The sequence below is a fragment of the Protopterus annectens genome, chromosome 7.part0 (genome assembly GCF_019279795.1).
Source record: "Protopterus annectens isolate FY-2018-M chromosome 7.part0, PAN1.0, whole genome shotgun sequence".
In the NCBI taxonomy this organism is placed as follows: Eukaryota; Metazoa; Chordata; order Ceratodontiformes; family Protopteridae; genus Protopterus; species Protopterus annectens.
Window position 1 is genome coordinate 1,471,084,940 of NC_056739.1, and position 21,812 is coordinate 1,471,106,751.

The following is a 21,812-nucleotide window of genomic DNA, read 5'->3' on the forward strand; positions in this document are numbered from 1 at the left end:
GAGGTATGGGCCTCCTTGAAATTGATTACATTTATGGATCTGAAATCACAGGCCTGCATACGTATCTGCTGACCTCACTAAATCCAAACTTAGTGAAAGTTCTAAAACATCCCTGCTTAGTTTAGCAGAAGCATGTCGGTGTCAAGCAGAAATGGAAATTAAACCAGAAGTAGACAAAAGTCAGGCAGCAACTGAATGCATCAAAAAGCTAAAAAATACAGGAAGGATCAGATGAGAATGCAAGAAATGTGGAAAAGAAGTAAATGTTGTAGCAGGTACAGAAAACTCCTGGAACAACCTCATGTCGATAAGAATGTGACACAGGAATGGTAAAGGAGAAATTAATTTAAACCAAAACATGAAATATTAATATTGGCAATCTGGGATTTACATCAACTCCATGTGAGTTACAGAAAGAGCCAGTTCTGGGCACATTGTAGGAGCTGTGAAGAGCACTTTTGGGTAACATCAAATATTGAAACAGTACTAATTTCATGAATTTAAATCATACCATGACTTAAGAGTGGGGTCCATTCCTGCCATGGTACTAGAAACCCAAAAGACTTGGAGGAATTAAACCTGGCCAAAGCAAAAAGGTCTTGCTTAGAGGAATGTTTGCTGCCCTTTGTGAGAGATCTTGTACTACCTGGTACTAAAAAAGCCCTTTTTGGGGCAGCATCCATCTGAAACATTCATCTTGAAAAACTATATTTCTAGTAGCTATTACAGGAGCTAGATGAATTTCAGAACTGCAGATCTTTTCATAAAAACACCCATCTTTTTAATAAAGGCAGGGTGAATCTTTTAATAAACCCCTCATTTATTCTCAGAGCAACTGCAAAAATGCATTTGAAACCGATTATCAACTTGCTGGTATTCATTTCCACTTACCAGAACAGAATGGATAACATTCTGCACTACATGGATGTCCAGAGGATGCTCACATTCTACATCCATAGGACTAAAGATTTGAGGAACACTTGATCTCCCAATAGGACCGACCCAGTTATTTTTTATTTTTATATTTATTTTATTTGCATTTGTTAACCGGGATGGATCACTGATTCACATGTACCTTTTTCAGACTCTGCTTAGGAGCACAATGTGGTTAATTGACTTGCTCAGTCACACAGTAGAGAAATGGAGGCCAAGGGAGTCAAACCCTGGACCACAGGAAGAGACTTGTTAACAGCTGGTAGACTTGATCCTCTGTGTTACTGAGATTCATTCTGTTAACCTGAGAATTTCATCCAGGACCAGAGGAAGAGTATCTGGTGGTGCAGTCATTCAGATAGCCATAAGGGTGTTTTGTGCCCTCACTGGCATCTGGTAATATTTGTAACAGGGTAACTTTGACCATGGTTGGATGGGGGATATGTGACCTCTTTCACTGTGGAGGCACCCAGAGTGACTTTGCCATGCAAGTACATGCTCCTGCACACCCATGTTGAAGCCTGAAGGTTTGGTGAAGCAAACTTCTGCCTCCAGCTGCATTTTTGCATTGCTGCTCCTTCTGTAAGGAATTGTGGCAGTGCGTCACCTGCTGCATCTGCCCAGGATGGCCATGACCAGAGTCATCTGCCAGCTTTGTTAGGTGGCTTAGTTGCTAATTGAACTCTGGTTGCCTGAACTGTAGTCAAGGCTTTTCTCCTGGACTACCAGTGCTGGCTGAAAACTAATTAGCTGTTTGTCTCATTTATTTCACAAGGGAGAGAAGTACAGCCTTCTGAAATTGCCTTGGTCAGGTGAATTTTTGGACTGTGTCAAATACGGTTACAACTCAGTGGGCTGTGCCTTACCATCTCCCCTGAAGGCATGTTCTACAGGGACAGTCACTGCTTTGGTTGTGTTTCCCAGAAATACATTAGTTGATAATATTTGGGTGTTAAACAGTCTAATTTGAACATCTTCACTGAATATTACAAGCTAGATACTATTTCCGAGGTGCATTATTCCTTAGGGGCTGCTGTGATCAGAGGATTTTGTGCCTAGCTGGACAAAATCCAAGCAGATAGCTGAGAGCTCTGTTCTTCAGATTACTGTTGATGGACCACTTCTTGCCAGATGTGAAAGTTTTATATACTTACCAAAATGATAGATCTTTAAGAAATGTGTCCACCTTCAGTACCACTCTTTCCCATATATGAAAGTTCTGTATTTATCATAATGTTTGATTTGCAAGAAGTGTTTCCATGTTTGTTAATGGAGTCTCGCCTTTTTGTACCCTTGATAAGGGCTATAGGCAACTCAGCCTGTTTTCCAACTACATTTACTCATGCAAGCAACAAAGCACACTAGCTAGAACTTAAATTTTTGACTTTTATTCTCACAAGGTTTATCTGTATCTGGTGTCCTAGGACTATGACACCTATATACTAGCAAATAACTGGAGAGTTGTGATCCAAACAGCATTTTTGAGCCCAAGGATTGCATTTCACTGAAGAAGTTCCAGGAACGAATGCCTATAACATACAGTCCCACAGGTTACTAAGCCTTGACACGCACCTTACCTAGCATTATGCCAAGTACATCATTGCTATTTATTATTTACTTTAATGTACATGGTCATTTTTTTTGTCTGTGCCCCTTCTGAGATGAGGATTTCATAACTGGACCCTGTATTCCAGGTCAATTCTTGCATGCCACTGGTACTGTGACACCATTTATCTCAAGTAGATCATTAGCATGTGATGCTCTTTGATAGTGTTTTCTGACTTGCCACACACACCCTTCTTTTCAGCTCCATTTTTTTTGTTCTTTAAGTGTATGATTTAATATTGTTCCCACTTGATATACTTCTGCCCACCAGTAGTTTATCTGGGATTCTTCTGTCTTATATCCATCTTTGCCTGAGCTGTTAAATGCATTGTATACTGGGTCCTGGCTTTGTGGGTGGAGGGATAAAGCCCTAACTACAACACAGATGACACAAACACAAGTACAGTTTTTTTTATTTTATTTAACATTTGTTTACTGGGAAAGTCCAACTTGGAACTAAACCAATTTTCAACAGAGGCCCTGGGAGAAACACATCAGATGTATGTCTTTGAAACATGGGATGAAACTGGAGCACCTGGAGGAAACCCACAAGAATGCAGGGAGGACATGCAGATTCTGCACAGAAAGCATGCCAGCCGAGAATCGAACCGGAGAATCTCTTGCTGTGAAACGACAATGCAATGTATGGGATGGTAAGACTGAGTAGCAAATGCCAGCTTACCTACTTTTGTGTATGTGCGTGTGTGGTTGTTTGCTGTTAGTGTGGTGCCTGTTTCAACACATGCAAGAGGAGGCTTGCAGTTGAAACAGCCATAACCGGGAACTGGGGTTTGGTTTATCAAGTCAGTGGTGGCAGTTGTCACAAGCATGGGGATGGAAGCACTCATATATGGGTGAAGACAGGTTAGGTCCTTGTGGTGATGTGTGTGCCCACGTCAGCCGCTAAGGGAAAGAGATGATGTGTGAATGATGGCTCTTGCCCTATAGGGAATGCATGAGCTGATTCATCACTGAAGGCTAAAGCTGGCAGATTGCGGGGGGGGGGGGGATCCATACAATATGCAGTGCTGTATACCCGGGAAAAAGTCATTCTTTTTTTGTGTTAGATTCCTTTGCAGTGTTTGATATGAAATGTCCTGGTTCTGCCTCTGAACAGTCTTACGTGGAGTGCTCTCTGACCTGTTATTCTGATGCCTTTCTGTTGTCTTTTAATTAAATGAGTGAATTTTTCCCTTTAATTAAATTCAGATAACTATTGCACACTGTTGTTCCCTGACCAGTTTCTTGGGCTCATCTTGTTAAGAAATCAAGCAGCATCTAGCATGACTTTCACTGTGGTATTGACACAAGAAACATTCCTAAGCTTATTTTTTATTGCTGTTTATGACTGTGTAGTGTACATTTGTATATTCCTTGTTTAGTAATATTTAGAGTTTTCGTTCAGTTTTGTGTCTGTTGGAAGCACAGGTAATAACAAAATAGTCTTAATTTGTCTGACAGAATCATGGGAAGCCTTCTTTCTGCCCATATGATCTTAACTGACCCCAAACAGCCATTGGGTAAAATGAATCTAGAGGATTACGATGATGAGCTCTTACATCTGGCCCATGACCTGGCTGTGCGACTGCTACCTGCATTTGAGAACACCAAAACTGGAATTCCATATCCTAGGGTATGTGCTGTAAGAGTTGTCACCAAGCTTGCATGTATTGACTTTGTTAAAATAATGTAGAACAAACAATTAACTGCATTTCCTTTTGTTTTCTTCAGTAGTATGGAGGTCTGCCTGCTTCTGTACCTCACTGCACCTGTTCAGCCAGTGATAGTCTGCAGTTATGATCTGCCAATAGGTGGCCACATCTGTGTAAATTTCCACTGGACACTGGTGGTCTTTTAAGGATAAATTTGCTGTCTGTCATTTAAGGCCTAAGTTGGATCTGGGTATTTTAGATGCTTGCTTATGACACGGTTGTATCATTGCTGTGTTAGTCTTTGTGCACTTAATATAATTTTTCTTTATTTAGTTCTGTAATATTAGTTTTGAGATAATGTTATGCCATTTACAACAAACAGAATCTTGAAACAACATTAGCATTTGTTGTAATTGTTCCTGCAAAAAAGTGCAACATAGTAGTGTTTGGTAAAAAAAAAAAAAAAAAAATGCTCCCACCTCATATATTTAAATGGTACTCCTCTTCAGATAGATAAGGTCATAAGAGACCCGGATGTGGATAACTTGTCTCATTCAATCATCATGTTTCTATGGTAGTCAGGAAATCCTTCTGTTTGGCCCAGTTCATTTCCAAGGTAATACCTTCAAGATTCAGAGAAGTCATCTTATGACTGTATCTTTCCCTTTATAAGATCCATCATTGAATACCGTGTCCCCTTTAGTCTGTACAAATCCATATGACTGTATCTTTCCCTTTATAAGATCCATCATTGAATACCGTGTCCCCTTTAGTCTGTACAAATCCAACCATATTATTCAGCTAAAAAGACCCCAGAGATTTCTGACCAAGAAAATTAAAAGCCATAGATTCTTTGGCTGTCCTGTTAGATTTACTCTCCTAGTAGTTGGTAGCCCATAATTTGCTCTGAGGTGAAGCTATGAAGGATCCAATCCTATTTGACAAGTGGCTGTACAGACATCTGCACTAGGGACCTAAACCTGTATTAATAAATAAATAAGACTCACTTGAAGGATAGGTTCCTAAATCAGTGGATTCCTGTCCTGAACAAGTTAAATATACAGGTAAAAAAGAATACTGCTCGTCACAAATTTACACCAGTGTTGTCATGTACAGCTTTGCTCAGTTTGGGAGGTTTGCATAATTAAGTGCTTGAAAAGGGTGGCGATAACTTTTACGTGTGACTACTTAAAGGTGTATATGATGAGGTATCTTTTTAGTTGCTTAGCATTGTTCCTATACCCCTAAATTTATAGGTATCTGCATGCCTGTTGTTGCTTATCTGATTAAAAACAAGTGGTTATGTTAATGTCAGCCAGGTACATTTAAGTTGTCAAATAGTGTTGAAACAGTAATAAGGTAGAAGCATCTGATGTTTTTTTGTTGGCGAGGTCAACTAATTGATGATTTTCTGTATTGTATCCTTTCCCAGGTTAAAGTTTTACTTTAAATGAAGGGAGCAGCAAGACCAGAAATTCCTCCTGAGATACTTTTCTAATTTGTAGTGAATCTAGTTTCTGTAGTGACTGGTTAGTTATGGGCCTTACCATACCTGCCAAACTAGGATGATGATGGTCTGATTTTTTTTGTTAAGACTTGTACTGAGGAATACGCTTTGTAGATTTGTTAAAAGTAATATTCAGATAATGAAACAGTTAACCCAAGTGTCCAACACTTTGTAGTGGCTACTTTATCATACATTATTTTGCATCCAGATTTCATTAGCACAAACTGGTAAATGCATAGCTAGTAAGTAGTTGAATTTTATCCCTGGGGTTGACATTACAGTTACCAGTACTGTGAAGTATAGTACTTGCCTGCAGATCATCAGATGTAATTTCATGTAATCTGGTTAGATATTGACTGAATGGTCTGTACAGGAGTAAAATAAATACTGGGATCTCCCGTGGCATTTCTTATATAGATGAAGCAAATCCAGAGTATCCAATGAACATTCCTAAAGTTTAGACATAGTTGCTTTCTTTGTATTAGCTGTCAAAAACGAGAAGGTTAATGGGTTGGTTTTGGAGTAGGTTCAGGTTTAAGAGATGCAGCAAGCACTATGCCTGCTGATCTAATTTTTTTTAATAGAGATTTTTGATTTCATGGTTCTCAAGATTTCCTTTCTTTTTTGTTCTTATTTTCTTTTCTCTCTCTGTCTCAGCCCATACAACGTATTCATTCCTCAGGAGGCAAGAGCTGAGCGGTAGAGAGTGGAGTTGTTTCCTACTCAAAGCCAGGGAAGTTTGAGCGTTCAAGCCTTAAATGTACCCCAGGGTTTGATGTGAATAAGTATTAGCAAGGGTGTCTCTCTCACTTACTGGTTACATAACTCCTTGAGGCCATGTCTCTCTTTTAAGCCTGCACTCCTGTTTCATCTCTGATCACCACCTAGGAAAATCTACACTGAGAACAACCACCTGGTTATACATCCCTTCATCCCTTAATGGAGATGAGCTAGCAAGCTTCATCATTCCTGCCATCCCATGCCAGCTATAGCAGATGCCCAAGCTGCTATTAGAAGCCTAGTCATCTCAGTTGTAATCAAGGATTTGCCCCTCTACACCAACAGAGGTTCTACATTTCTGTACGCAGTATAGATGTTTGTCTACTTTTCCGCTTTCCTGAGTTCATTAGTGCTAAATAGTAGCATTCTTGGATTACCCCTTCCTATTTTCTGAGAACTATAGGTGATGTGGCTCAGCACCTAAAAACGCAGACCACCAGTCTCCTAGGTACACAAGTAAACTAGATATGTCCTCTGAGAAGCATCCTGGATTGTACAGGAACTGTCAGACCGTAGAGTGGACATTTTTTAAGTGCCAGAAATTCTTTCATCAAGATCTACTGAAACAAATGTAAAAATACAACTAGAAAAGTATGGTTCATAGGTTCATACTAGGCTATCTGCCCTGGGGCATTTATAAGCCTAGCCCGATTGTGTTTGGCTTACACCACCCCTTGATTTGAGTATATAGGTTCATACTAGGCTATCTGCCCTGGGGCATTTATAAGCCTAGGATCTTTTTAGTAGGAGGTCACCTCCCCTTACCACAAGACATACAAATGTGTGGCATTTCCAAGTCCTTCATCAGTCTTGTATGTCCTCTTTGCTTTAGATAAATGCTCCTGTTGAACAAATATTTCCACTTTTCTTTAGCAGTTGGAGTTTTGTGGAAATAGACAAGTTTTCTTTCAAATACTTTCTTTTCAATGAGAAAATAATTGTCTACCTACCATTTGTGTGTCCACCCTTACAACTGAGTTTTTGGGGTAAATTTTTTGTTTTTAGAAAAATCAGCAGAGCCAGATCTACTTTCACAACAATGGATGGACAGGTTTCACTTCAAGATTTGTGGTTTCTCTTAAGAACCGTAGGCCCTTCAGATGTATTCTAGATCTTAACAGGTCTGTGTATATCTGGAAAAGTCCAACAGTTCAAAATGTCCTCAATCCTTTTGCGTTTACCAGTGACTTCTGACAAACCATGTATGAGGACAGTAGGCACTGGAAATACCTTTCTTCACATCCCCATTCTCCCACTGCAGCCAGAAATGTCTTTGGTTTAAAGTGGGAATTCATTACTTTCAGTGCTGTCTTCTTTTTGGACTAGACACAGCACCAAAAACTTTCAGAAGCCTGACTGTGGTACTTTCATTTATGAAAGACATTTTTATTTTCCTTGCCTGGATGACTGCCTGCTGATTTGATTTCCATCATGACCAAATACTCAGCTGAAGTCTGACACATAATAGACAGTTTTTTTACTTTGTAGGTTAAATGTGAATTGTGCAATATCGTAGCTAAATCATAGTCAGTCCATTCAGTTCTTGGCACATGTGTAGTAGAAAGTGATTGCCAGCATGGATCACTCTTGCAGTGGCAATAATCAGTGTGAGTTCTTCTGTAGAAGTTCTGGTGTCCATCTTGACTTTCAAACCTTTGTACCCTTCCCCCCTTTGCTGAGCATACATTCATGTCTGTAGTAGGCCAACACATTTCCAGTATAAAAGTGGCATCTGCTTGTGCCACCTTATTCCTTTCTTGCTGCAGTAGGTTTCACAACAGTTATATATTCAGCATGATCAGTCTGTTCTTCAGAGCTGCCAGACAAGTACCCCATTGGGAAATCTTTTTATTATTCTTTAAGATATTGTAAATTATTTGCTGCTTGGTTCTTAGAGTTGATTGACTTATGTCTATATGGTTTTCCCACTCCAGAAAAAGTTAACAAATGGATGTGTAGTAGACAGATTCCATGTCTAGATTAGTGTACTCAGTTTGATTTTGCCTTGCATAAGAATGTAATGTTGATGCCTGTAGTATTTCTTTTGGCTTTAGTAAAACAGTTTAAGGTTAAGAAATTATGTCTAACCTATCTGAACAAGAGGATGGAGGCCTTGTCCCACACAGTCACCTTGTCCTGTGACATCTCATTGCCTGTACCTGATGGCCAACTGATGAAGGAAAAGTACATTGATGGGTGAACAAAAGAAAAGTAACAAAGGGAAAGCTGAAGATGCTGTTCCAGCCACAGATGATCAACTTAGGGTGGAGGTCACTAATCCTGGAGAGGTGCTTTTGCAGCCCGCAGCTTAGATGCGTATAGTGTCTGACACTTGACATTGCTTCTCTTGAGCTGTCATGCCTTCAGATCCTAGTGAGCAGAAGCCCTCCAGCAAGTTCTCAGTCTAGATGCTTCTTCACAGGTGTCTGACTCTAATGACTTATATGGTATCACTAAGGGAGAGAAAAGAGCTGTCTTAGCTGTTGATGTATTGAGGATATCAGTTGTTGTAGAGGTCAGGGTTGCCTTTCTGTGGATTCAGACCTCCAGGGTTGTGATCTCTTCTAAAATAAATCTGTACATCCAAGCTTAAGAGATCTCTAGATTCTGAGACTTCTTTCACTTTTGAGGCTGGGATGTCTTTCATGCTCACTCCCATTGACAAGATTATGAAATAGATTATTTTTTTTGCTTGAAGAGCTTTTGTTGTGTGTATGCCATATATACAAGTGGATACTTTATCAATACAGATGCCAGAATTTCCAGAAATACTTCAGGTTGTCTTCTATCTCCTGTCTGTTTGCATTCATTACCTCTAATGGGAATAACTGGGATCATACCATAGGTGATTGGAGGGAACCCATGAACTTGTCAGAAAAGGTTATGGCTTCCTTTGAAAAAACATCAGTCCTCTTTGGTAAATGATGTAGATCATAATTTTCACTTGGATGCTCCACACCTATGTTGGTACCTTTGCAAACTTTAGACAAAATGAAAAGGGGAAAGAGGAGTTCTCCTATTTCTTCTTAAGAAGGTGAACATTCATTTTCACCTTATTATTTTGCCACTCAGTACACCTTCTCTGATCATGAGGGCTCTTCCTCGCAGTCTTCTGGATCTCCTTATCAAAACATCACTTTTAATGATGTAGTAAATGTTGTTGGACATTGGAACTTGCATGGGGGAAGAGAGGAATGCCGAGGCAACTCATTTAATCCCGTAGCTCCATCTGTACTCATAATTCCTTCATATTAATAAGGGAATTATTTAAACCAAATTTTTACCTAATTTGGTTCTGAGTGCCCCATATCTTAGTTACAATGGATATAAAAAGTGTACACACCCCTGTTAAAATGCCAGGTTTCTGTGATATAAAATAATGAGACCACAGTAATTCATTTCAAAAATTTTCCCACCTTTAATGTGACCTATAACCTGTACAATTCAATTGAGAAACAAACAAATCTGTTAGGACAAACAATATAAAAAATAAACGTACAATAAGCTGGTTGCACAAGTGTGCACACCCTTAAACTAATACTTTGTTGAAGAACCTTTTGATTTAATTACAGCATTCAGTCTTCTTAGGTAGGAATCTATCAGCGTGGCACATCTTGACTATTTGCCTACTGTTCCTTGCAAAAGTGCTCCAGATCTGTCAGATTGCAAGGGCATCTCTTGTGCACAGCCCTCTTCAGGTCACCCCACAGATTTTCTATTGGATTTAGGTTTGGGCTCTGGCTAGGCCATTCCAAATCTTTAATTTTCTTCTGGTGAAGCCATTATTTTGCTGATTTGGATGTGTGCTTGGAGTCATTGGTGTTGAAAGGTAAAATTCCTCTTCATCTTCAGCTTTCTAGCGGACCCCTGATGATTTTGGGCCAAAAGTGACTGGTGTTTGGAACTGTTCATAATTCCCTCCACCTTGACTAAAGCCCCAGTTCCAGCTGAAGAAAAGCAACCCCAAAGCATTGTACTGCCACCACCATGCTTTACTGTGGGAATGGTGTTCTTTTGGTGATGCAAAGTGTTGTTTTTGTGCCAAATGTACCTTTTGGAATTGTGGCCAGAAAGTTCAACCTCGGTCTCATCAGACCAGAACACATTTACCCATATGCCTTTGGAAGACTTAATGTATCGTTTTGCAAATTTTATCCAGGCCTGGATGTTTTTCTGTGTAGGAAAAGGCTTCTGTCTTGTAACTCTACCCCGTAGGACAGACATATGGAGAATGCAGGAGATTGTCAAATGTAGTACACAGCCAGTATTTGCCAGAAATTCCTGCAGCTCCTTCAGTGTTGCTGTAGGTGTCTTGGCAGCCTCCCTGACAAGTTTTCATCTTGTCTTTTCATCAATTTTGGAGGGGCGTCCAGTTCTTTGCAACGTCACTGTTGTCCCATATTTTCTCCACTTTTTGATGACTGACTTCACTGTGTGTACCCAAGATGCTTGAATCATCATCATCTTTCAGCTTTTCCCGTTAGGGGTCGCCACAGCAGATCATCTCTTTCCATTTCTTCCTATCCCCTGCATCTTGCTCTGTCACGCCAACCTCCTGCATGACCTCTCTCACCACATCCATAAACCTTATCTTAGGCCTTCCTCTTTTCCTCTTACCTGGCAGCTCCATCCTTAGCATCTTATTCCCAATATACCCATCATCCCTCCTCAGCACATGTCCAAACCCAACGCAATCTCGTCTCTCTTGCTTTGTCTCCAAACTGTCCAACATGAGCTTGACCCTCTAATATACTGATTCCTAATCCTATCCATCCTAGTCGCACCGAGTGCAAATCTTAACATCTTTAACTCTGCCACATCCAGCTCTGACTCCTGCCTTTTTGTCAATGCCACTGTCTCCAACCCATATAATATAGCTGGTCTCACTACCCTCTTGTAGACCTTCCCTTTCACTCTTACTGGTACCAGTCTGTCACAAATCACTCCTGACACACTTCTCCACCAATTCCACCCTGCCTGTACTCTCTTCACCTCTCTTCCACATTCACCATTACTCTGAACTGTTGATCCCAAGTACTTAAACTTGTCCACCTTTACCAACTCTACTCCCTGCATCCTCACCATTCCTCTACCCTCCCTCTCATTTACACACACATATTCTGTCTTAGCCCTGCTGACCTTCATTCCTCTGCTCTCCAGAGCATATCTCCACCTCTCCAGAGTCTCCTCAACCTGATTCCTACTCTCACTACAGATCACAATGTCATCTGCAAACATCATAGTCCACGGGGCCTCCTGTCTGATCTCATCTGTCAACCTGTCCATCACCACTGCAAATAAGAAAGGACTCCGAGCTGATCCTTGATGTAATCCCACCTCCACCTTAAACGGATCTGTCACTCTCACTGCAGTCCTCACCACTGTCACACTACCCTCGTACATATCCTGTACCACTCTTACATACTTCTCTGCCACTCCCGACTTCCTCATACAATACCACAACTCTTCTCTAGGCACCCTGTCATATGCTTTCTCCAAGTCTGCAAAGACACAATGCAACTTACCTTCTCTGGATTTCTCCAGTAGCACTCTCAGAGCAAACATTGCATATGTAGTGCTCTTTCCTGGCATGAAACCATACTGCTGATCACTAATCATCACCTCCCTTCTTAACCTAGCTTCTACTACTCTTTCCCATAACTTCAAGCTGTGACTGATCAATTTTATCCCTCTGTAGTTACTGCAGCTCTGCACATCACCCTTATTCGTAAACATAGGTACCAAAACACTTTTTCTCCACTCCTCGGGCATCCTCTGACTTTCCAATGATTGAATGCTGTAATTAAATCAAAAGATGCTTCAACAAAGTATTAGTTTAAGGGTGTGCACACTTATGCAACCAGCTTATTGTACGTTTTTATTTTTTTATATTTTTCCCCTAACAGATTTGTTTGTTTTTCAATTGAACTGTACATGTTATAGGTCACATTAAAGGTGGGAAAAGTTTTGAAATGATTTATTGTGGTCTCTTTTTTTTTTTAAATCACAAAAACCTGGCATTTTAACATGGGTGTGTACACTTTATATCCACTGTATTTCTTGTACATCAGACTAGTCTTTTTCTCTTTCCATGGCTTTAATCACTTCTCCACAGCACCTATATTACTATGTCCAAAGTGTAAAAGTATGTTTTTACAGACTTTCAGGTCTTTTGTAATATAAAGATCAGTTTTAGTGACCACAGTGCCTGCTTCATAAAGATACATTGCTCCCCTCCTAAGAGATATGACCAAAGAGAAACTCTTCCAAGTTATTATTCCCTTAAAGCTAGTCACATATTTAAGTTAGCATCATAAGATCTCTGTTGTAGTAAATGCCAAATTTTCATTTGAACTGCACTGGTACATAAGCATGGGCCCAGAGGTTCTACTCCACCTAACTGTATCCTCACTCCCAACTTTTCCTATGACATTTTTGGATTGCCACCATCCCAAATAGTTTATCATCATATTTTAACTTATTTCAAAAGGAGTTCCAGAATATCCAGTGGAACAGGTTGCAGTGGTAAAATAATAAAAGGCAACACAAAAAATGTAATGCTTTTGTCTGGTATATATTGAATTCCTTTCTTTTTTCTCTTTCTAAAATTCAGCTTTACTTTCTCTTCATTAGTTGTTCATGTCTTATTAACCAAGTCTTGTACTGATTTGCCCAGCGAAACTTGTAGATAGGTTCATAGATAAGTACTAGAATAGCTGCCCTTGCAGGCCATTTTAATCCTAGCCAGTTTCCCTTTTTTGTGCTTGAAATAACCTATTTGATTTGATATAGATTGGCCTCACCCATCCCATGTTCGATAATTATGTATTACCTCTACTGAGAATAACTGGGATCATACCATAGATAATTGGAGGGGACCCATTCATGGGATAAAGCACTTAGGATCTGTCTCTGTCCATTAGTAGTACAGGGGACAGTTCTGAGGCAAGTTTTCTCTTTCCATTCCATAGATCCAAGTTGCTTTTGAATGAGGACAGGGATGAACTTTGCTTTCTGTGGATGGGGAGTTTGTTCCATGGTGGAGGTATCCTATATGAGATGTACCTGTCCCTCCAAACTGTTCTGCTGATGTTGCAGAAGAGGTTTATTTTTCTAGATAAGAATATTTCTGATGCCATTTGACTTGCTGATGTGCAGTAAATCCATCAGTAATGAGTCAGAGGATGCCTTATATACCAGACACGGGTCACCTCTTAGCAGTCTGTAGGGTCCCGAATATAGTGACAGGGCTTTGAGTTGGTCCATATAGGGCATGTTTAGACCCTTAGTAAGGTATCTTTGTGGGCATTCCAGTTGTGCATGTCTGGACAGATACATGCCAAAGGGGGCATTATATTCAATGATTGGCTTAATGAGGGCTGAGTAAAGGGGGGTAATGACATCCCTAGATCTAGACACAGTCTCACTGTTTATAAGCTGTGCAGTGTAGAAGGGCTTGTTTTTACAATAGTAGACATGTTTGGCAAAAGTTAGGTCACTGTCTACATAAGTTCCCAAATTCCAAAAAACTGGGTCAACTCTTAGCATATTGACAACGTGGTAGTTCTCTGGGGTACATGACTTCCTAAAATAATACAGTAATGCATTTTTTGGCATTTAGTTTCAATGCAGGATTTGGCAGTAGTGATTTATTTGGGACAAACCTTCCTGCTGCAAATGTAGTCAGCCAGAGCCCTTTGGTATTGGCTTTTACTTCAGAAAAGTAGATGCCAAGCTGGAGAGGTCCCAATGTAGAACCCTGGGGGACTCTACTGGTAACTGTTCTTTTGTGGAGGTAACTTCTCCTATTTTGATTATCTGTGTGCTATCTGTGAGCCAGGTGACAATTCAGCGGGTGATATAGAGGGTTATTCCCAGTTTATTTAGCCTTTTTACTTATCCTAAGTGGGAAGCTGTGTCAAAAAGTTTTGCCTTGTTTGATGTATGTGGTGTGGACCATTTTGCCTTCCACCATTGCTTTGGTGACCTTTTAAAAAAAAAATCCAACAGCTTGAGTAAGCATGGACCAGCCCTTGACCAATCCAAACTGAGACAGATCCAGTGACTGGAGGTTCCCTGTTTCCTGATTGATTCATTCATTCCATAACGAGTCTTTCCATGCCTTTGCACATCAGGCTGGTTAAACTTGTGCGTCTGTAATTGCCTCAGTCTGTCGAAGGTCCTTCCTTATGCAGGGGAATGACTAGCTGCTCTCCATTTGCTTTATACAAAACCTATATGGAGGCTGAGATATTTGGTATGGAAAGCTTCCCACAGGAACCAATGGTTATTTCTCCACTTTTCTTCTTTGGGAATAATTTATAGCTAATGCAATAGTCGGTTTTGTTATTTTTTTTTTTTGAAAAGTACTATACTTCTGCAGGTTTGAAAAAAAAAGAATGCTTAAATCCTGTTTGGATTTTGTCAAGTATATCAATATATCATCCTCAGACTTGAGGCATTTTTATTCTGTTCTGTGTTCTCTCATAATGTATTTTTGAATTGTACCAAATCATAAAATCAAAGAGAGTAAGCATGTTTGTTGGGTCTTCTTTGACATTCTCAGAAGAAGCAGAAGATCCTTGTGTATCTTTATGCAAACCATAAATTCTGTAAACTCTTTCATATATCTAAAAGCAAGGAAAGTGCTTACAAAAGTGCTACAGTTCCACTATGTCTAGTGCCTTCTCCACATCTAGACATACTAATTCATCATAATTCTCCTGAGCAGCTTTTATTAACAAACTTATTTCAGCATGTTATCAAACATCTGCACCCCCAACATACAGAAAGCCACTGCTGTAATTGTCATATAACTCTGTCATTCATTTGTCCAGTTTTATAGATGTAAATAACTTATAACTGAGCAGAGATATTGGCCAGTAGGACAGCATACGTGAATCTTTACCTTCCCTAGGCAAAACCCACTAAAATAACTTTCTTCCATTGTTTGGGTACCTGTGTCTTATGAAAAACTTCTTTAAACACACCTAGTAGTTAAAGAAACAGTTTATCTTTATAATTTCACCAAATCAGGCTCATCTTACACATCTATAAAAGTTCATACTTTAGCTGTTTCTGCTTGTTTGCCCATGGAAACATTCCCAATATATTCTAGGCCTTCAGTTAAGTAATTTATAAGGCAGCTATTCACTTTAGGCCACTCAAGAGACAGATGGCTGTAATATGAGACCTTAATTACATGTAATATAAGTTGACATTGCATCTTTTTGAAACAGCGGCTTCTCACAATATTCTTCTTTCTTGTTAGATGCTGTTCCTGGTGGTGGTTACCTCTGCTAGAAGTGTTTCACAACTGCAAGCATTAATGTGTAGAGACCCCTTTCTAGTGTTCCATTCAGAGTTGCTGTATGAACCAGTCTTCCTTTATGCATAATGTGTTTACTGAATTGACCTTAAACCAGACCACTCAGATTTTAGTATTTTTTTTTTTCAAACCCTCATAATCCATAAGAATGGACACTGATCTTGACTTGCACAGACAGCTGAAATTCTGCCTACATTGAACAAAAAAGAGTTTTGGAAAACCAGTGAGGAGTTTGACTGTTTTGCAAAAGGGAATGAAGGTATGCCTGTCTGGTCCTCTGTATATCTCTTCTCCGAACATCACATCTTAGTAGTTGCACCCAGGGGAAGAGCAGGATTTACTTATGGTAATCCTACAAAGCCTGATTTCCAAATAGTTCATGCATGCCCCCCATATTTCACTGTTGTTTTGAGAATCTTCACAAGAATGAGGACTGCAACAGTGAATGCAGCTATGAGCTGCTTATAGTTGCTGTGTTAGGTACTTACCATAAATATAGATGTTTAACTAGTTTCACTGTTGACATGCAAGATTCCTATTAGTTTCCTGCTTGACTATTTCTACTTTGCCTTGGCTCCACTTGAGTTGGGATTGCAGTCCTAATCCTGTCTTTCCTCATCCTTTGAGTTGTTGCTATCATACCAGATGGTTACCTCTGTTTTTTATTTTAGCCTTCTTTTTGGAGTTTTAGGATTGGGGACCTTGGCATTGACAATGGCAGGTGCTGTAGTTCCTACCTGGTCCTTGTGCTGTGGAGCTGGAGGATTCCTCCTCTAGTTTTGTCAGTGCAAGAAAGATCTGAAGATGGTTTTGGCCCATGCACCTTTTATGAAACTGACATCCCTCTGCTGGAAAGTGGATGTCAACTGAGGCTCTGGGAAAGGGAAAAACTTCAGAAGACTGGCTAGCCATTGACATTTTAAATGGTAGGATACCCCAAGAGTGAGGACTGCAACAGTGTAATTACTTCCAACATCTAAATTTATGGTAAGTACCTAACAAAATGTCTTTTTTTTTGGCTTCAGTATCCCTTTTAATACTTTATTGATAAAGTTGCCCATCTTTACATACATCTTTTGAATTCCAGCCAAGATTTTATTGAACAATACTTTTATGGCTTCATTGAACTCAGACATTCCCCAACAGTAGTTAAGGCTAGGAGCTTTCTTCTCATCATCCACCTTCAAACATGTGGCTGGCTAATGCTGCCAGTATTTTGGCAGCTTTTAGTCTCATTATATTTTCTTGTTTGTTTTTCTTTCAGTATTTTGCCTGTTTTCATTGTATATGCCGCACAAGCTATCAATCCAATATCTCTTGTGGAGTAATAAACAGTAAACACCAATTGATATGGAAACTGCCAGAAAGACCTGCTACAATTACTTGTAATAGCAGCATCACAAGATCTCTCTACATTTGCTATATTTATTGTCATGTAACAAAATGTGATTAATATTAACATATGATGTTTATCATGATTAACAAAGTGCACTTTACAGTTGTCACATTCAGACAGCATTCCTTATAATTAAAGGTTTCTGTTTAGTGTTTCCATTGTTTCAGCGATATAATAAATTATGGTATGCTCTTACCTTAGTTTCCTTCCTTTTCAAGGAACTTTTCATTAGCTGTTCATCAGTAATACCACTCTCTAAAAAGTATCACTGGTTTTCATTATACACCTACTAAATTTACATAATGTTTTAGTTGCAATGTAACAAATGTTTATTTTTCAGTTACTGTTTAACTAGTTAACGTTGTGTTCTACATTGTTTAAAAACTGACATAAGTTCTGTCTATAAGCCTTTTTTGTTCTTTATTTTGGCATCAGTTACAGATTTGCTATTAAGACTATAAAAGTTATATATGAGAAGGACTCTTTTTGCCTTCCACAAGCATCTTTCCCTCTTGGGGAATTTTGGCTCAATGAACCAGAGGGAACACACTGGAACTCATATGTATGCAAGGGCCATATGCATGCTTTCATCACTACATTTCATGGTAAGACCTGCACTGGTATCTCACAGGGAACAAACCACTGCTTTTGTGCAGCTTCTGGTTGGAGAACTATACCAATAAAGTGTGTTTAACCCAAATAGTATAATTTACTGCAACAGTAACCTCTCCTTGAATTTCCACATTAATGGTTAGTATGCTAACAGGTGTGCTAGCAGGCAACTGTACTTTTTAAAATTCTGTTTGCAGTTAAATAGGAATTCATAAGAATGTTGTATTACATACCTGTCCTGTAGTAAGCAATATACTTATGGAATAATGTGACTTTTATCCTGAGTACTACTGTGTAGTTTTCAACTCTGTGACAGCACCTAGAGAGTTACTGGAATATACTTGGTATAGATATGAGTGAAGATTCACTAAGATATATAGCTAACCTTCAGTGGATTGTATACCCAAAGAGTGATGTAGTTTATACCTTGGGATGGTGTTGCATCTTTGGCAGTCTGATATACAGTAAAAACTGCAAGGTATTAGCAAACAAAAAGACAAAAAGCTGATACAAAAATCAGACATCTAAATCTGTATTAAAAAGGAAGAGAGTATTGCTTTTCATTAAACGTGCAGAATTTTATTGATTCACTTATTTGTTAATCGGGTTAAGTGACCCAGTACATGGCCTGGGCTACAAGTCGAGTACAGTCACAGAGTGCACAAATGTGGAAGTGCAAGCAACAAAATAAATTATTGTATATCATGACTGATAAAGTTTAACAATGTTAAGGAATTAGAAGATAAACCAGTATACATCCAAACCAGTATACATATGTAACTGATGCCCAATAAATGTGTAGCAACAGTTAAAGAAAAAAACAGAAATGTTTATGTATTTTACAGTAATTGAGGTATTCAACTAGAGGCAATTTGGTTGTATAATAGTTCTGAAAAAATAATAAATAAATATTATGCAAGTCGAAACATGCAGTATTTTTAGATTAAATTGTGGCTATTCCAGAGAAATTTTAGGTCTGCCTCATTTCGTATTATGACCCCTTTCAGAATGCATGGAAGTTTTCAGTCAAATGATATTTTCAGCCAAAGGTTCTGGTAGTAACTGATTTAGATTCCAGCAGCATGCTGGCTTGGTGGTAAGATGTGTGTCTGATACCTCCTGTGTCTGGGATTCAGTCCTGATTTATAGTTTATAGCTTCAGATTTCTAACCTTGTTAATATAAGCATTGATACGGTTACTGTTGGAAAAAGAGCAACTACTGAAGAATTACTTTCAAACACAGTATTTTAATAAATACTTGAAATAGAAACAAAACAAAAAAAAGAAAGATGGATTCCAAGTTTGTGTTCAAGTCAATAGTAAATGACATTAACTAAAAACATTAAGAAAGCATTTTTCTCTCAGCAGACCCATATGTTATACTCTAAATTTGTTGCACCTCTGAGAAAGAGTGATTACAGATAAACAATGAAAAGCCGATCTTGCTTTTTCTCCAAGAGGCTGCAAGATTGGGCCAACCATTACACACTACATTTCAAGCACTACAGCCTCACTGATGTGCAGGCAGCAACACAGGTAACTGATACCTCAAGCAGTTACACTTCAGCAACAAGTACACAAACAAGTATATGTAAATTTCCTTTCACCACCTTTGTAAAATGTGTTAATCCTAATTCCCTTCACCACCTTTATAAAATGTGCTAGCCCCAAGCCTACCCCCTGCCCAGACACTTTACCTTGGGAAAACCCTTTCCATAACATCAGTACCCAAGTTTTCTTCAGAAAATATTTACAAATATATTTCAATACATTTTTTAACTTTCAGGTCTTTAGTAGTATTTTTAATTCTTGAACTGCCCCTATATCTATCTGGCTTTTTCGGTGATGTTCCTTGTCAAGAGAAGTTAATAAAGATAGTTTATAGTGCTCACTAGGTCTTGTTTTGGCACAGTTTTTTGCTGCACTTTAGCATTACTAGAAGATGCAGATGTTCATCGTGTTTCACTGTTGCAGTCATGACTGTAGGGTTCTCCCCTGCCGGCAGGCAGTCCTCGATCGGCCAGAATCCCAAAGTCTGGGTCCGGCGTCGGCTGTTCAGCCATGCTCCCTGACGTCAGAGCACCAGGAGTACAAAGCTGACAGCCGACGCCATGTTCTCCAGTCTTTCTTGCCGTGCGGTGATAGCAGTTCGCATTTGCCAGCCGGCTGACTCCTGACAATTTTTGCTAAACGTACTTCAGTCCAAAGACTTTCTTCTCCTACTCAAAGCCAAGTACCCCGTTGGGGAAACTTTTTTTCTTGCTCCAGTCCGATGTCAGAAAAAGTTAGTAATTGTATTTCATGTGGGAAGCAAATACCTCATAAGGATTTTCATTCTTACTGTATTCCTTGCTTAGGCCCTGACCACGACGTAGCTAGTTGTCGGTTTTGTGCTAGATTTAATCAACGTACGATTAAATGAAGGTATGATTTTGCATTTCATTACTTTGGTAGGCGCTTTAATTACAAAATGTCGTCTGATTCGGTTCCGGCTACCGGAGTTCACAAATGACGCAAGGATAAAGACAGGCCTCCAAGGTCCAACTCGGACGATATTGTACAAGCAGAGCCAGCTTCAGGTTCGGCTGTCATCAGTGAGGCTCTTTTGCAGCCCCTGTCGGCCATTTCGGAACCAATGGCTGAAACGGACTCCCATGAGGAGCCAACTAGGACTTTGAATATTTCTGTTGCAGGACCTTCGGACAATGCTCCTTCGGATGGATCCGGAGCCACTGTGCAGGTACTGGCTTCCGAAGGGGTTTTCAGGCCTACTCAGCTTCTAATAAAGGCAAAGCCAAAGACAAAGGCAAAGACTCCTTCCAAATCAAAGACTACAGCTCAGGCCTCTTCTGATCCAGCACTCAAGTCTCAGAAACAGTTACTTAAGATGGCGGAGGACTTACTATGATTAGGGGTTCACATCCCCCTCCAGATAAAAGGCCAAGGCAGGAAGTGTATTATGACTCCTCTGATCAGGCTTCTGTTTCTTCAGTTTCTTCTTCTGACCAGGAATATTCTTTCCCTCCTTATGAGGATTCTGATGCTGAGGACTCCATTCCTTCAGCTTCTACCCCTGAGGATTTCTCTTTTGGGGAAACTTTACATGAAATCAGGGAACATTTTCACTGGGAAGGATAGGAGTACTCGGAATCTAAGAAAAGACTTAGGGATTTTCTTCTTCTTCCCCAACATAGACCCCTGGCTATCCCTCCTATTTTGGATATTGTGGATGATGCTTTTTCGGAGGCTAACTTAACTCCGGACTCTTTTCCTCCAGCTCCTGTTAAGCCAGACAGATATTATAGGGTTCCTGATTCCCACCAGTTTTTATACAAGAATCCTACTGCTGATCCTGAAACCATTTCTCAGGGTCCTAAGGGGGTTAAGGCCGCTACTGCTAAAAACCCCATTCCCACTGAGAAGGATTCCAGATCTTTAGAAAGATGGGGCAAAAAAGTGTACACTTCTGCTACTTTATCTATTGGGGCTTTAAACTGTCAATTTCATATGCTGAAATACCAGCAATTTCTTCTGTCTGTTTTGAAACAAAAGCTAACTTCCATTTCTGCCTGTGCAGATGATAAGGAATTACATGACTTAATGCATGCCACTGAACAAGTTGGGAAGCATGGTTTACACTGTGGATTTGATGCCTTGGAGGCTTCTTGTAGGTCTGCTGCCTCTGGTACAGTCATTAGAAGGCATGCTTGGTTAAAGGAACAAAACTTGCCAGATCAAGTAAAAGCTAAGTTATTGGATGCTCCTGTTGAGCATAATGTTTTGTTTGGACCTAAGGCTGAAGAGGTGATAAAGAAGATGGAGGACAAGGCAAAATCCATGCAAACGGTTAAAGATTTCTTACAAGTACAGCCACCCAGATTTAGTAGGAATTGGCCTACAAAAATTGGTCCTTTCCCAATTCAGACAGGCCTCAGAGGGGTAGATACAGACGCTCCCGAGGAAGGCCTCAAACACAAGCCTCTTATAGACCAAGACAG

At 39.7% G+C, this 21,812-nt stretch overlaps 1 protein-coding gene across 1 annotated transcript in view; it reads left to right on the forward strand.

Annotated features, from left to right (window-relative positions):
- Positions 1–21,812, forward strand: part of EDEM1 (ER degradation enhancing alpha-mannosidase like protein 1) — a 1,151,518-nt gene that overhangs the window by 634,012 nt on the left and 495,694 nt on the right. Inside the window, exon 5 of the mRNA XM_044078019.1 lies at positions 4,000–4,171. Within this exon, the coding sequence (XP_043933954.1) occupies positions 4,000–4,171 (172 nt within the window). The remainder of the gene's footprint in view (positions 1–3,999; positions 4,172–21,812) is intronic.